This window comes from Asterias amurensis, chromosome 14, assembly GCF_032118995.1.
Source record: "Asterias amurensis chromosome 14, ASM3211899v1".
NCBI lineage: Eukaryota > Metazoa > Echinodermata > Asteroidea > Forcipulatida > Asteriidae > Asterias > Asterias amurensis.
This window is the reverse complement of record NC_092661.1, coordinates 12,195,517-12,209,305: the sequence shown is the minus strand read 5'-3', so window position 1 is coordinate 12,209,305 and position 13,789 is coordinate 12,195,517. Positions and strand designations below refer to the sequence as shown.

Here is a 13,789-nt window from a genome sequence, read left to right as displayed (position 1 = left end):
CCAAGCTTGTTAAATGCATAGTAAACAAATATAGACAACTTCTACATAAAATGGAAACTAATCTCAACCAGCCTGTATATAAAACTGTGTATAGTACAAATATACAAACTTCTTCTGATAGTGCGCCCCGTAGTCAACCATTGCTAAAATGTTAAACAACAAGGCCCCGTCATACAAAGCAAAAACACAATATACAGTGACATCTGAACTTCAGTTTTCTTTTCTGTTTTATGTGGATAGTCCGCCTCCCCCCTACGCCCCACCCCCGAGCTACGAACGTCGCAAAGAAATAAAAACCGTCAAAGAGGTGTGATAGTTTCGAATCGAATCACAGAAGGAGCCATCTTTGGAAAGGGGTCCTACGCTTGTGAACTACATTGTCGGGGCTCACCCAAACCATCAAACCAACCCCAAAATTGGCAGTCAGTATAACACCAGGGGTCGATTTCACAAAGAAATAGGACCAGTCCTAACTTAGGACTAGTCCTAGGAGATATAAAAATTACATGGATAGTCCTAAGTTAGGACTAGTCCTAACTTAGGACTAGTCCTAGGAGATATACAAATTACATGGATAGTCCTAAGTTAGGACGAGTAACTGGTCCTTACTCTAGATAAGACTAGTCCTAAACTCTTTGTGAAATCCACCCCAGGATACAATTATGGGCCGTGTTTCAACAAGGCCCTGAAATTTGGGCCCTCAAATCTGTCATTACAGACATTTGGAGGACCTGCAAATTATAAGTTAAGGCTCGGCGCATTGATTCGGTCACTATTTACTGTGCTGCATCCATGGGGGTCACGGGACAAATCTCCGGCGGACTTCTTGGTTACAAGTTTTTATACCAAGTAAGTTTTATGCTGATATTATTTTGAGTTCCAATTGCCTGTCCAGAAAGGCCGTCTGTGCTGATGTTCACTTGAAAAAAATGAAGGCCGGCCGGCCGTGTAAAATGAATAATTATGTTCTAAAACAAAACTTGGTTTATTTCATTGTTTTATATCTTGAGTTAATTGATGTACAGTTATGGGGAAAACACACACGTCATCGTAGACACAATTAACTTCCTCTGTTTATTTTGTGAAAGGGGGGGTGGGGGCAACACGTGGTCCCAGTAACGGCTCTGCGCGTGCTTTTCATCGAGCGCCCTCTGTCGATTAAATAAAGTGCAGCCTGCCGGCGGTGTCTTTTTCTGAAGAGTCATCATCATCAAGTTTCAACAGAAAACTATTGTGTTCGTTCCTACACCTAGGGAAACGAAGGGCAATTTGACAGAGATGCTGTGTCTACCACATATAGACAAATAAGGTAATTTTATCAGTCCAAATTAAGTACGAGTGTCCCAAAACAATCAGTCACTCACCCAGTCAATGGTAAATTACCATCGGCAGGTCAGTTTCGCTGTGTCGGCACCATCCATGTGTTTGTATAACCCATTCATCCATCCATGGTATAACGACGGGCCGGGTGCTCGTTGTAAACAGTGTACAGGAGGTCGAGGTCCGCCCACCTTGTTGAGCTGTAAATGGCTCCGCTTTTAACACCGGTCTCATCACTGTCGCCATTACAGTGATGAGACCGATGTAATGTTAAAAGCGGAGCCACTTAGAGCTCAACAAGGTGGGTGGGCTTAGGTCGGCCCACCGTACCCGTAGTTATCCACCCTCTACTCACTCAGTCTCAGTCTCATAATAATTAACGTGTTTTTTGTATAGTGGGTGGGTTTAATTTAATATCTGGATTCTGGGTGAACGGATAATAACAACGTTTTCACCTCTCCCGCCCCATGCTGAGCCCTCGTCACGGCCATCCGAACTGACTTGTCTTGACCTAGCCCCACTTGTGTGGCCAAGGCTAGCTGAATCCTTGGCCAAATAAGTGGGGCTAGTCTTGACCTGGCCCCAACCAAAAGCCAAAGTCGAGTTGTCTGACTGTTATATAAATCAACCGTCGAGTTGTATGGACAATGATGGACCATCGAGTTGTCTGAACCGTCGAGTTGTATGGACCATCAAGTTGTCTGAACCATCGAGTTGTATGACGGGCGAGTTGTCTGGTCTCCACAAGTTTACCATAGAGTATATTGTAAGCAGGATTATTATACAGGTACAAATCATCATTCTTTCCTTGCGTTGCATATAATGAGTGGGTTGGAGTACGAGTTGAGTTGACTCATTTCATAAGCCATTTGCAAGTTAGATTTGATATTGTCTAATAGATGTTAAATTTGCATCGGGGATAAAGAATATTAATTTTGGTTTTTTTACCCATACACCGATGTGTGTTAGCACTGTATACTCAGTACTTTCCCGAGTCCTGTGAAAAAAAATCACAGGCATGTTACTCGGGTGGGATTCGAACCCACGACCCTTGCAATTCTAGAGCAGTGTCTTACCAACTAGACTACCGAGGTTGCCCGGCAGCTAGAGGCAGTTCGAATCCTATGTTTTGGCAGCGGGTACCGCAACGATATAATAGATGTTAAATTTGCATCGGGGATAAAGAATATTAATTTTGGTTTTTTACCCATACACCGATGTGTGTTAGCACTGTATACTCAGTACTTTCCCGAGTCCTGTGAAAAAATATCACAGGCATGTTACTCGGGTGGGATTCGAACCCATGACCCTTGCAATTCTAGAGCAGTGTCTTACCAACTAGACTACCGCGGTTGCCCGGCAGCTAGAGGCAGTTCGAATCCTATGTTTTGGCAGCGGGTACCGCAACGATATAATACTACGGCATTCGCAACAGCACCCTGGACTGGATCCGTGATTTCCTCCACAAACGGTCCCAGGTCGTTGTAGTTGATGGTCAGAAGAGCGCCGAATCCCAAGTAACATCAGGAGTACCACAGGGTAGTGTATTAGGTCCATTGCTGTTCCTTATCTTCATCAACGACCTTCCCGATTGCGTCCATCACTCAACAACTAGGCTGTTTGCTGATGACAGTGTAGTATACAAGCACATCTCATCCCACAATGACACGACCAGCCTCCAAAAAGATCTTGATGCCCTACAAGACTGGGAGTCAAAGTGGCTGATGAGGTTCAACGCTAAGAAATGCAATGTGCTCCAAATCACCAACAAGCGCAGGCCCATCCATGCATCCTACACCGTTCATGGCCACACATTAGAAGTTCAACATTCAGCCAAATATCTTGGAGTACACATCGACTCCCATCTCAGCTTCAATACCCATGTCGACACTATCACTAAAAAAGCCAACTCCACTCGAGCTTTCCTGTCCCGTAATCTCAGGCACTGCAGTCATAAGATCAAGGAGTCTGCATACAACACATTCGTAAGACCAACAGTCGAGTACGCTAGTGTTGTATGGGACACCCACACACAGCGCAACTCCAAGAAAGTGGAACAAGTCCAACGCAATGCAGCCCGCTTTGTCACAGGGATCTACGACAGGACAAGAAGTGTCTCTGCTATCCTACAAGAGCTAAACTGGCAATCCCTACAGGACCGACGCACTAGCAGTCGCCTGGCTATGATGTACAAAATCCGTTATGGTCTCGTTGACATTGAGTGGAACCAGTACCTCGTCCATCTATCTACATCAACAAGAGGTCACAAATCCCGCTTTGTCATCCCTCACACCAAATCAACTGTGTTTACTAACTCCTTCTTCCCACGTACCATCCGGGACTGGAATAGCCTAGCAGTAGATCCAGCGGAGTTCAAATCGCTTGAAGCCTTTAAGCTTGCACTTAAGGCTCATCCATCTAAGTAGCTCTCCATATCCAACAGTTTTTACTTGCACTTGTTTACACTAAAAATTTCCGCACTCGACAGCATGTCCTGCTTATTTTTCTTGGACGCATGCGCAAACACGCAGTGCATTTATCCTCACATATGCGAGGCTGCACTTCACAGGAAGGAAGGAAGGAAGGAAGGAATAGATGTTAAATTTGCATCGGGGATAAGGAATATTAATTTTGGTTTTTTACCCATACACCGATGTGTGTTAGCACTGTATACTCGGTACTTTCCCGAGTCCTGTGAAAAAAAAATATCACAGGCATGTTACTCGGGTGGGATTCGAACCCACGACCCTTGCAATTCTAGAGCAGTGTCTTACCAACTAGACTACCGAGGTTGCCCGGCAGCTAGAGGCAGTTCGAATCCTATGTTTTGGCAGCGGGTACTGCAACGATATAATAGATGTTAAATTTGCATCGGGGATAAAGAATATATTGATATTGTCTGGTACATTAACTCACTTATTAGTTACAATCACTTGGTCACAAATGCACCGCTTACTTTAGCCCAAGTTGTTGTACTCCTCCCTTGTGGCACTGACTGACGTCTTTACCAGGGCTTCGCTTACTTCCATTTGATATTGAATTCCTCAGGCTACCTCCATGCTCAGACTATCGAGATAGTTGCTGCGCCACATGATTTAGCGTAGGGGTATGCTTTTGTACAGCAAACCCTAGATTACATAACCCTTCTCCCGACGGCCGCCAAGGGAGGAGGGGTACGTTATAGCAACTACCTCCAGATGAGAAAACCCTGTACTATTGTGCCATACATCCAATCATAATTGTGTCCTGGGGGGTCACGGCCTCTTATGTAACAGTGCCAAATCTTGCTAATCACCTGGCACAGCAACTGTCTCGATAGTATCATACTGTACTTTATAGCATCGTGACTTGCATGTGTATACTGAGTTTGTGTTAGTGTTCAGTCCATAACATTGTAAACAATACTTTTAATTGTTGTATAACTTAATGTGTTTATTTCTTATGAATCAGGTTTGAAAACTCCATGTTGACAACAGCAGAAACTCTTGTCACAACAAACTGAAAAGTAGAACAGTGAAAATGAGTGATCCAACAGAGACAGCCCCTCTGCTCAAGTCAGTAGAAACCACATCGGAATGGAGCGCAGACCGCATCCGAGCGAGTAAACGATGGATCACAATCGAGCCGGTCATATTTACAGCTCTGATCGCATACGGCACGATTGGAACGCTGCGCACTGAGTACATACGGATGTTGGTGGCAGAATCATTTGGTGTGAACGGGACCGGACTACAGCCGAACTGCAGCGTCAACCGGTCCAACCCTCAGTACAAGCTTCAGGAAGAGATTCAATCTCAGACTTCCTTGTCCGTCATGTATCTGCAGCTCTGCAGCGCATTCTTGAATATTTTCTCGGCTCCCGTGCTAAGCTCCTGGAGTGATCGTTCGGGGCGGAAAGGAGTGTTGTTCCTGGCGGCCCTAGGAATCTTTGTAAACTGCATCATGTATCTCGTCGTTACAACATTCAGTCTGTCTCAATACTTACTCTTCATTGGGGAGACGGTTCAAGGCCTGACCGGTAGCCTGATCCTGATCGTTGCTGCGTCCCTTGCTTATATCGCTGACATCACCACAAAGAAGAAACGCCTGTTCCGCTTTGTCATCATCGACACTACGCTGTTCTTTGCCATCGGCTTGTCCCAAGTCTTGATGGGTTACATCGTGAGGGATTATGGATATATGCCTCCCTTTGCTGCAGTGTCCGCAGCGCTAGCAGTAGCGCTTCTTTATATTGTTGTGCCGCCTTGTTTGATTGAGACTCGCCGATGCTCCGAGGAAGAGTCTTCAGGTAAATGGATGCTTGAAGAATTGCGCAGATATATAGACATGGAAATTCGATCAAGGGGTTGGGGAGCAGGGGGCAACTGCCCTCCCAAATGTGCAAAAAAGTATTGTGACAACACTGGCACAGAAAGAAAAGAAAGAAAGAAACAAAATTAATTTTAAATTCTCCATTTGCCTAACTACTACAAAAAAATTGCTAAGCACAGGAAAATCTTGCCTAGCCAATGCAGAACCAGCCGACATTCCATATTGTGTACACTGTTGAGACTGTTGCCCCACTCATTTTGTTCTTATGTAGCATAAAAAATTTGTCTAAAGCAGTATTTTCTGCTAAACAGCTTTAAGAAATTGGGCCCAGGGTTGAAACAGCATTAAAGACCTACCATTCATTGCTGAGGTGACTCACCATAGAATTTGACTGTAGTTTCATAGCATGTTTTGTTAGTTGTGAAGTTGGTACAAAATATGATTTTAGGAAATACTGACTGTTTATTGTTTTACTATTTTCCGATCAATTCAGCTTTCGCCAATGAGTTGTCTATCATGATGAAGCGCATTATCTTACTGATGCGTGTCACAGAGGGCAGCAGAAACATCATTCTCGGCTTATTGACCATGATTGGTTTCTTCACGACCCTCATGTTCCAGGTAAGAAAAAAGGAACTAAACAACGACACACTGATTTCAATTTGTATATTTACGGTATTGTAAACATGCCTGGAATTTCATCTTTGAGAGGGCAGGGCAATAATATCCTTTTTGCAACCCGCCTAGGCCTGTTCTTGATAATTTACCTCGACTTTGTCTCGTAAAATTATCAAGAACCAGGCCTCGTTGGGTTTAAACCACTAGTTGAAAACCTCTTCACCACCAGTGATTCCCTTATTTACATCACCATAGCAAAAGCATTGGCACCACAACAACTACTGTGGGTTATTTTGAGGTCTGAAGCTTCAGGGTTGTTTCATTAGTTTTATCGATTGACTTTTGAACAGGGCTCAATCACTATAGCCGTTTTACTCGGGATGGGATCACCATTTTGCTGGTCGACTGTTACTGTAGGGATATATACAGCGGTTACATTGATGACATGCTGCCTTGGTAAGTACATGACTAATTTGCGAATGTATCAAAATATAACAATAGCAGGTCTGATATTTCACAGAAACAAGCCATTGCCTCCGTGCCCCCTGGTCATTGCCTTGGTGCCCTTGAAATGCTCCGGTAGAATTTTACAATGACCAAATTGTTTGATGGCCACCTAAAGTTGGGTACTTTTTGTACAACACAAAACAAAAATTGTCAAATTTTAGAAATTTTGATGAAATAGTTGCCTCAAACTGTTCTTTTTTTTATCACTGCGCCTTGTTTGGTGCTAAAGAAAAAGAAGCAAAATATCTGGGGTTTTTTCAGAAATGTGGCTGACCAAATGAAAAAGCTTTTGTTTTCTTGTAAATCCATTGTTTTGTCTTGTTGGACCCCCCCCACCGTTCAGGTCTTCTGGTGGGCGGAGTTACCCTCCCACTTTGTCTCAAGGAACATTGGATTCTCTACATCTGCTGTTTCAGTTCAGCCACAGCTTACCTGGTCACAGGAATAGCGCCCTCGACTCTGTTTCTCTTCGTAGGTAAGGAACGCAACCTTTTAAAAAAGTCTTCAGGGATGAATGGCCCTTTTTCAAAACCACGCCTTCGGCTTAGGGTTTGGGCTTAGGCTCTGGCTAAGGCTTTGTCAGTTATTCTGAAAATGTGTACTTAGGGTACTTGGTTTTTAACAGGCAGATTGAGCTTAAGTCAGATAACAAGCCTGAGCATGGGTTTCATAAAAGGAACTCTTGATCACTATGAGACCTTGAACCACAATAAGCAGATAAGACATTTTGTGATATTCTAAGCTGTGCCCATTGCAAGGAACAATGGATTTACAGGTACCCAATTTCATGGCTCTCTGCTGACTGCAAGCAAAGAATCATCTACAAATTCTGGTGCTGTGTACATGTAAAACCGGAGGTCCTTCAAGCTCAATAAAGAGCCCATCGTTAAGAGAAAGAATTTGCCCAGGGCCCAATTTCATAGAGCTGCTTAGCACAAAAATTTGCTTAGCATGAAATTTCTTCCTTGATAATAACAGGATAACCAACAAAAAATTTATTTGTTGCATATTTCTTGTTACTGGTATTCAGCTGTTGTTTGCTTATAATCCTGAAAATCACGTAGAAATTTGGTTGGTAATCCTGTTACTATCAAGGGAGAAATTTCATGCTAGGCAAATTTTTGTGCTTAGCAGCTCTATGAAATGAGTATTTGTGTTCACTTTACCGTTCATTTTGTGGTTTTAAGCCAAATGTGGCTGGCAATAAATAAGCCTTTTTGAGATATGGTGGATACATTATTATAACACTGTAAGGTTTGGGTAAATCTGTTTGTGTAAATCTGTTTGTATACACCCAAACCACACATTGCACGCCTACAGTGGGCACCATACCTCAACAAGGCTGGTGGGGATCTTTCCAAAGGGTTGGCAAATATTATACATTATGGTTTATTTATTCACTGTACTGGCGGCCAAGCAGGCTGAAAAAGTACTTTTTCAAGGAAAAACAGTTATCTATTTAATAAAAACGTTCTTTGAGACATTACACTGCTGTAAAGCATTGTTTGACCATCGTACCATTCTACTTTCTGTACAGGAAGTGCCATTGGTTGTCTTCGCACTCTAACGGGGCCAGTGGTAAGGGCAGTCATGTCTAAAGCAGTAACGGAGCAGGAGCAAGGTTAGAGTCATTCAATCTCTGTTCCTTATTTGTTCATACTGACTGCACTCATAATACCCCAAATTCCTTAAAGGCACTGTATACGTTTGGTATATTGTCAAAGACCAGTGTCCTCACTTGGTGTATCTCATCATAAGCATAAAATAACAAGCGTGTGAAAATTTGGGCTCAATCGGTCATCGAAGTTGTGAGATATTAATGAAAGAAAAAAACACCTTTGTCGCACCATGGTCACACGAAGTTGTGTTCTTTCAGATGCGCGATTTTGAGACCTCAAATTCTAAAATCTGAGGTCTCGAAATCAAATTCGTGGAAAATTACTTCTTTCTAGAAAAACAACTCCACGTTAGAGGGAGCCGTTTCTCACAATGTTTTATACTACTGTATCAACCTCTCCCCATTACTCGTTACCAAGATAGGTTTTATGCTAATGAATATTTTGAGTTATTACCAATAGTGTCCACTGCCTTTCAGCTTCAACGTAACTTTAGTTGACTTCACTTAACTCATACCCTTCTTCCTTACCATAGATGACTTTAATCTACTGCACTGCTGCATGATATTGTTCCTTACTAAAGGAGACTTGAGTCGACCGTACTCGGCCCCTAACATCTAAAACTAAGATTGCTTCAATATTTTCTCTTCACTGAGGCCTAAGGTTTTCCACCAGAATGATACAAATAGTGAAAGATCATTTCAGCAGAATCACGAGGAAATAGATTTCTGAGTTATTTGGAAAATCTTCTCAGACTAAAAGTATAAGCTGGTTGACCTTTTTCTTGTTGTTGCAGGTGTTGTATTTGCTATGATTGGCGTGATAGAGAGTGTAGCGGGGTTCGGATCCCCTCTGCTTCTCGGTAGCCTGTTTGCAGCAACGGTGGAGACGTACGGTGGTAGTTTATCATTCTACTTTCTAGCAGGGGTCAATGTTATCCCCTTCACCTTTATATTGTGAGTATACAATTTTTACAAATTTATTTTCACTTTTGATTCTTCCTACAAAAGTCTGATTTCTTTTTCCTCAGAAAAGTCAGCAAAAACCTGGGAGGGGGGGGGGGTGCATGCAAAACCTAAATAACCAGTCCCCCCAATTTTTTTTTTTTTTTTAAATGAGCTAGATCAGGAAACCAGTTGCAATTCATTCCCAAGCACTACCTCCCACCATTCAGTTTGTCATTCCTCCAATCTTCAAAACGTTAATTTGATTTTTGTGCAAACAATAAGTGATCAAGATCTGCACTTTGCACCTCTACTAACTCTATGGACAGGAATACCTTTAATAGGCCTTTGAGAGTGAAACAAGCTTTCGTACAATTACCCTTAATGTATTTAGTCCTGAACAATGGAGAGTATAAATAGCACACAGTCAAATTTATTTGTGGGTTGTAGTTCATTCTCATTTGATTAGACTTTGATTGTGTTTGTGGTTTGAAAAGACCAATGTTCAAGGTTGTTGACTTTGACAGGGTTTTTCGTTAAAGGCAGTGGGACACTGTTGGTAATTACTCAAAATACTATTAAGCATAAAACCTTACTTGGTAACGAGTAATAAGGGTAGATTGATAGTATAAAACATTGTGAGAAACGGCTCCCTCTGAAGTGCCATAGTTTTCGAGAAAGAAGTGATTTTTCACGAATTTGATTTCCAGACCTCAGATTTAGAACTTGAGGTCCAGAAATCAGCCCTCTTAACGCACACAAATTCGTGTGACAAGGGTGTTTTTTTCTTTCATTAACCGATTGAGCTCAAATTTTCACAGGTTTGTTATTTTATGCATACGTTGAGATACACCAACTATGAAGGCTAGTCTTTGACAATTACCAATAGCATGAATAGTGTCCACTGCCTTTAATGTTTTTGGTGACCAGCCCTGGCAGCAGGACCAGTAAAGCCTGGTCGATACTTCCTGCGAATGCGATACAAATTTTTGACATCATCCAGGGCTGTTTTCACAGCGAATGTTTCGCTGGAGTTCAGAACAGTTGAATTGATGCAAATTATTTGTGCTTTATGATTACAATTCAGCAGTGCGTCAGCTCTTTCACTAGTCCATACTTGACATTTAAAAAGGGAGGCTTTTCAACACTGGACTACGTCTGACCCAGCCCTTGAAGTTCGACTTGTCCTCAGGGGTTTTAAAAAAAAGACATTTGTCAAGCGGACCAGTGTTACAGGGATGCTGCAGTGAATTCAAATTAAACAGTTAATTTAGCTGTCATTTATTTCTGATATATGTATTGAACATCAATAAAATGTGTTTTGTTTATTCCCGACATATCTTACTTGCGTAATAAGCAAGCCCCCCCCCTTTGTGGATTGTTACCGCCCCCCTACCATCGACGTCACGTCGGGAATTCAAACATATCGTCGGCAAAAAGAGTCTGGTCCCTTACTACACGTGCCTAGGTACCAGGCCACACAGTGCACACGTCAGGGGCCCGACGGCTTGGGTTACCGACATGACGTCTTGTTTATGCAAATGAAGGCTCCCTTTAAGGGGCTGGGTGGGTTCCCCTAATCTCTTGAAAACCATTTTTAAAATACTTGCACATTTAATAAAAAATAGAAAAAAATATTTCAGGTTTAAAAAGTCATGTTTAATCGTTTAAATGAAAAGAAAAAAAAACTGCAGCCACCCTTTAAGGGCAGGCCTGATACTTCACAGAGGCAACAAAGGCGATTGCCTCCGTGTCCCCTGGTCATTGCCTTGGTGCCCTTAAAATGCTCCTGAAGAAATTTGCAATTTCATCAAAGGGTGCCCTTTACCAAGAAGAAAATGCCTTGGTGCCCTTAGCCTTTCAAAAACGAAGCATACAGCCCTGAACAAGACACAGCTTTGTTTACTCGTTCTTGTATACAAGTTACATGCAAAACATTAAAACATGTTCGACCCTCTACAATTAGTGGTTTGGCTTCTAAAGCATGGTACAAAAATGCATCTTGAATTTTGGGAAGTTTTTCTTTTACCATTTTCATAACACCGCTTACTGTTATCACACACTCAGGCATACTCAGATTGCATAGTGAAATTACTGTTACTCGTCGGATAATTCACCATTGGCATGAGACTTCCTTAGGGCCTACTATTTATATTAGCCTAGTTGAGCCCTCCCTAGTTTTTAATTAAGCATGCTAACATTCCAGCCGTTGATTTCACCAAACTCTTCCTAACTTAGGATTAATCTTAGGACTTAAGACTGGGTCAGTTCCGTATCGAAATACGTAGGACGCATTGAACCCATCCTAAGTTAGGACGGGTTACTCGTCCTAAAATTTTCGTGCTTATCTGTGAAACGTAAGCACGACCTTTCACCAGCGCTATTCAAGTTTGAATGTCAAAGCCGTTACTGACCTATGTATTATTTCTTTGTTTCTGTTCGCAGCATTCTTCACCTAATCACTGTGCGATCAAAGAACCAAGAGAGCAAAAATGTCCAGACTTCTCAGGAAGAAAAAGCCAAATGACAAGGTGCTTTAGGAAGCGGCATCAGTTCTGTAGGAATAGGCTGGAACTTTCACATCTACATCAACCGCTGCATGTAAACTCTAAACTAGCCCTGCTAAGCAAGAACAAAAGACGTTTGTGTGGTAAGGACATGATAATTGATGCGATGTGATATAGTGTCGGGATCCCGACAAAATTTATTTTAAAATTTACTGCCTCTCATCATCGGCAGATTTTGTCGTGCAATACCTTTTAACTGCCTTTACTCAAAACCAAGAGCTCATGTTTGATGCTCTAAGCTGTTTGGACGTTATGCACTGATTAGCCAGCAGAATGAATATTACTTACATTTTGAATTGGTTTATAGGTGGTGGTTTATGTTCTATGCATTCATTGTACAGTACTTGTATTGGGTTGAAAATGATTTATAAGAGTTTGTTTTGGGGGGTTTTTTTTGTTGATTTTTAATAGGAAAACAAAAATGTTGTTTAACATTTTTATTTTTAAGTGCCTTTGGATTTTGTATTTTACAAATTAATTTTATAAGACTAACTATATATATCCTGACATTACGGCTATGATAATTAATTGTAGATACACTCTTTTAGTATTGGGAATTGATGGGATGACAAGCAATAACTGTATAATATAAACTTTTAAAATGGGACAATCACAGTATTATCTGTTGCTCTCCTATTTATTTGATTTGATTGTTGGATACTCTGCATATCAAATTGAGGTACAAAATCAAATTTTTATATAAAGTGTACATTGGATTAATATACTTATTTTAACATGTAATGAGTATCAACTGCTTCATCATCGACAATGAACGTATTCAAGTGGGAGATTTAAGGCATCGTACAGTACCTACTAGCAAGTGGCTGGCATACATGTACATGTGTGTGTACATGTATATGTATGTGGTTTAACTCAGGTTGGGTGGTGGTTAGAATCAGCTACCCTCCCCTTAAAAACAATAAAATAAAATGAATGCGCACAAAAAATATTAATAAAATAAAAAATATTAAAATATAAAAAATATAAAAAATATTAAAATATAAATTAAATAGTAACAAATATATAATATAAGTGAACAAAAACTTTGCCAATGCTTCCATAAAAGCTTTCCAATAATCTTTAAACCTTTTTTAAGGTATAGTTTTACTTATTTATGTTAAAATAAAAAGCTATTCTAATAATATGTATATTATATTGAAAACTTATATTTTAAAAATGTTTACAATGTTACAATTCGTTGTTTCTAAAATTGTTAGATTTAAAAACTGAAGTATTCAACAATGAAATGCTGCATTCACAATAGACTTGTGCAAGTCGCTTGTGTACCAGAAAACAACATCAATGTATTACATATAGATGTTAAATTTGCATCATGAATGTAGACTAAATTTTTCTATGATTTTAAATGTTCTTTTCAAACTACAAAATTGGTTATACATACAATATCCACAGCATAATTGTTATGATTACAGTTTCAATTTGTTTTCCCGGTTGTTTTGCACATTGTCTACATTGTACATAGATCTGAGATCATTCTGTCACAGTTGTTTCGGAGAACAATTGAGTAACAAGTGGCGGCTTCCACTAGTGCAAAACTAACCACTGTATCTTGATGCCAACAATTGCGTCATAAGCAACCAAGCAGCGAACATATTGCAGGGGGGTTTCGTGGGTGCTTTATAAATGGCCATACATTTATAAGAAGGCCAGAAGGTGGGTAGAAAACATTTTGTTAGAAAACATTTTGTTATAGGAGGGAAGTGGCGAGAACAAAGGATGTTTAGTATGAAAGGATGGGTTACTGGACCATAAAAGTGGTAAATGTACTGTTTGACAACAATGCAGGGAAACATGATAGGGTAGGATTAGAGAGCAAGTTGCATCATGATGCAACTAACAATAGTCAGTTAATAAGAATAGCAAGATCAAAGGTATGATGATTTTT

The 13,789-nt window shown here is 40.8% G+C and overlaps 1 protein-coding gene across 1 annotated transcript; it reads left to right on the top strand.

Annotated features, from left to right (window-relative positions):
- The first annotated feature begins 1,115 nt into the window (after positions 1-1,115).
- On the top strand, positions 1,116-13,761 carry LOC139946706 (proton-coupled folate transporter-like). The gene is made up of 8 exons (XM_071944354.1): positions 1,116-1,309; positions 4,771-5,608; positions 6,125-6,252; positions 6,600-6,705; positions 7,100-7,231; positions 8,294-8,377; positions 9,169-9,328; positions 11,762-13,761. The coding sequence occupies exons 2-8, from the start codon at positions 4,840-4,842 to the stop codon at positions 11,841-11,843; spliced, it is 1,461 nt and encodes a 486-aa protein (XP_071800455.1). The 5' UTR covers positions 1,116-1,309; positions 4,771-4,839; the 3' UTR covers positions 11,844-13,761.
- Positions 13,762-13,789: the final 28 nt, after the last annotated feature.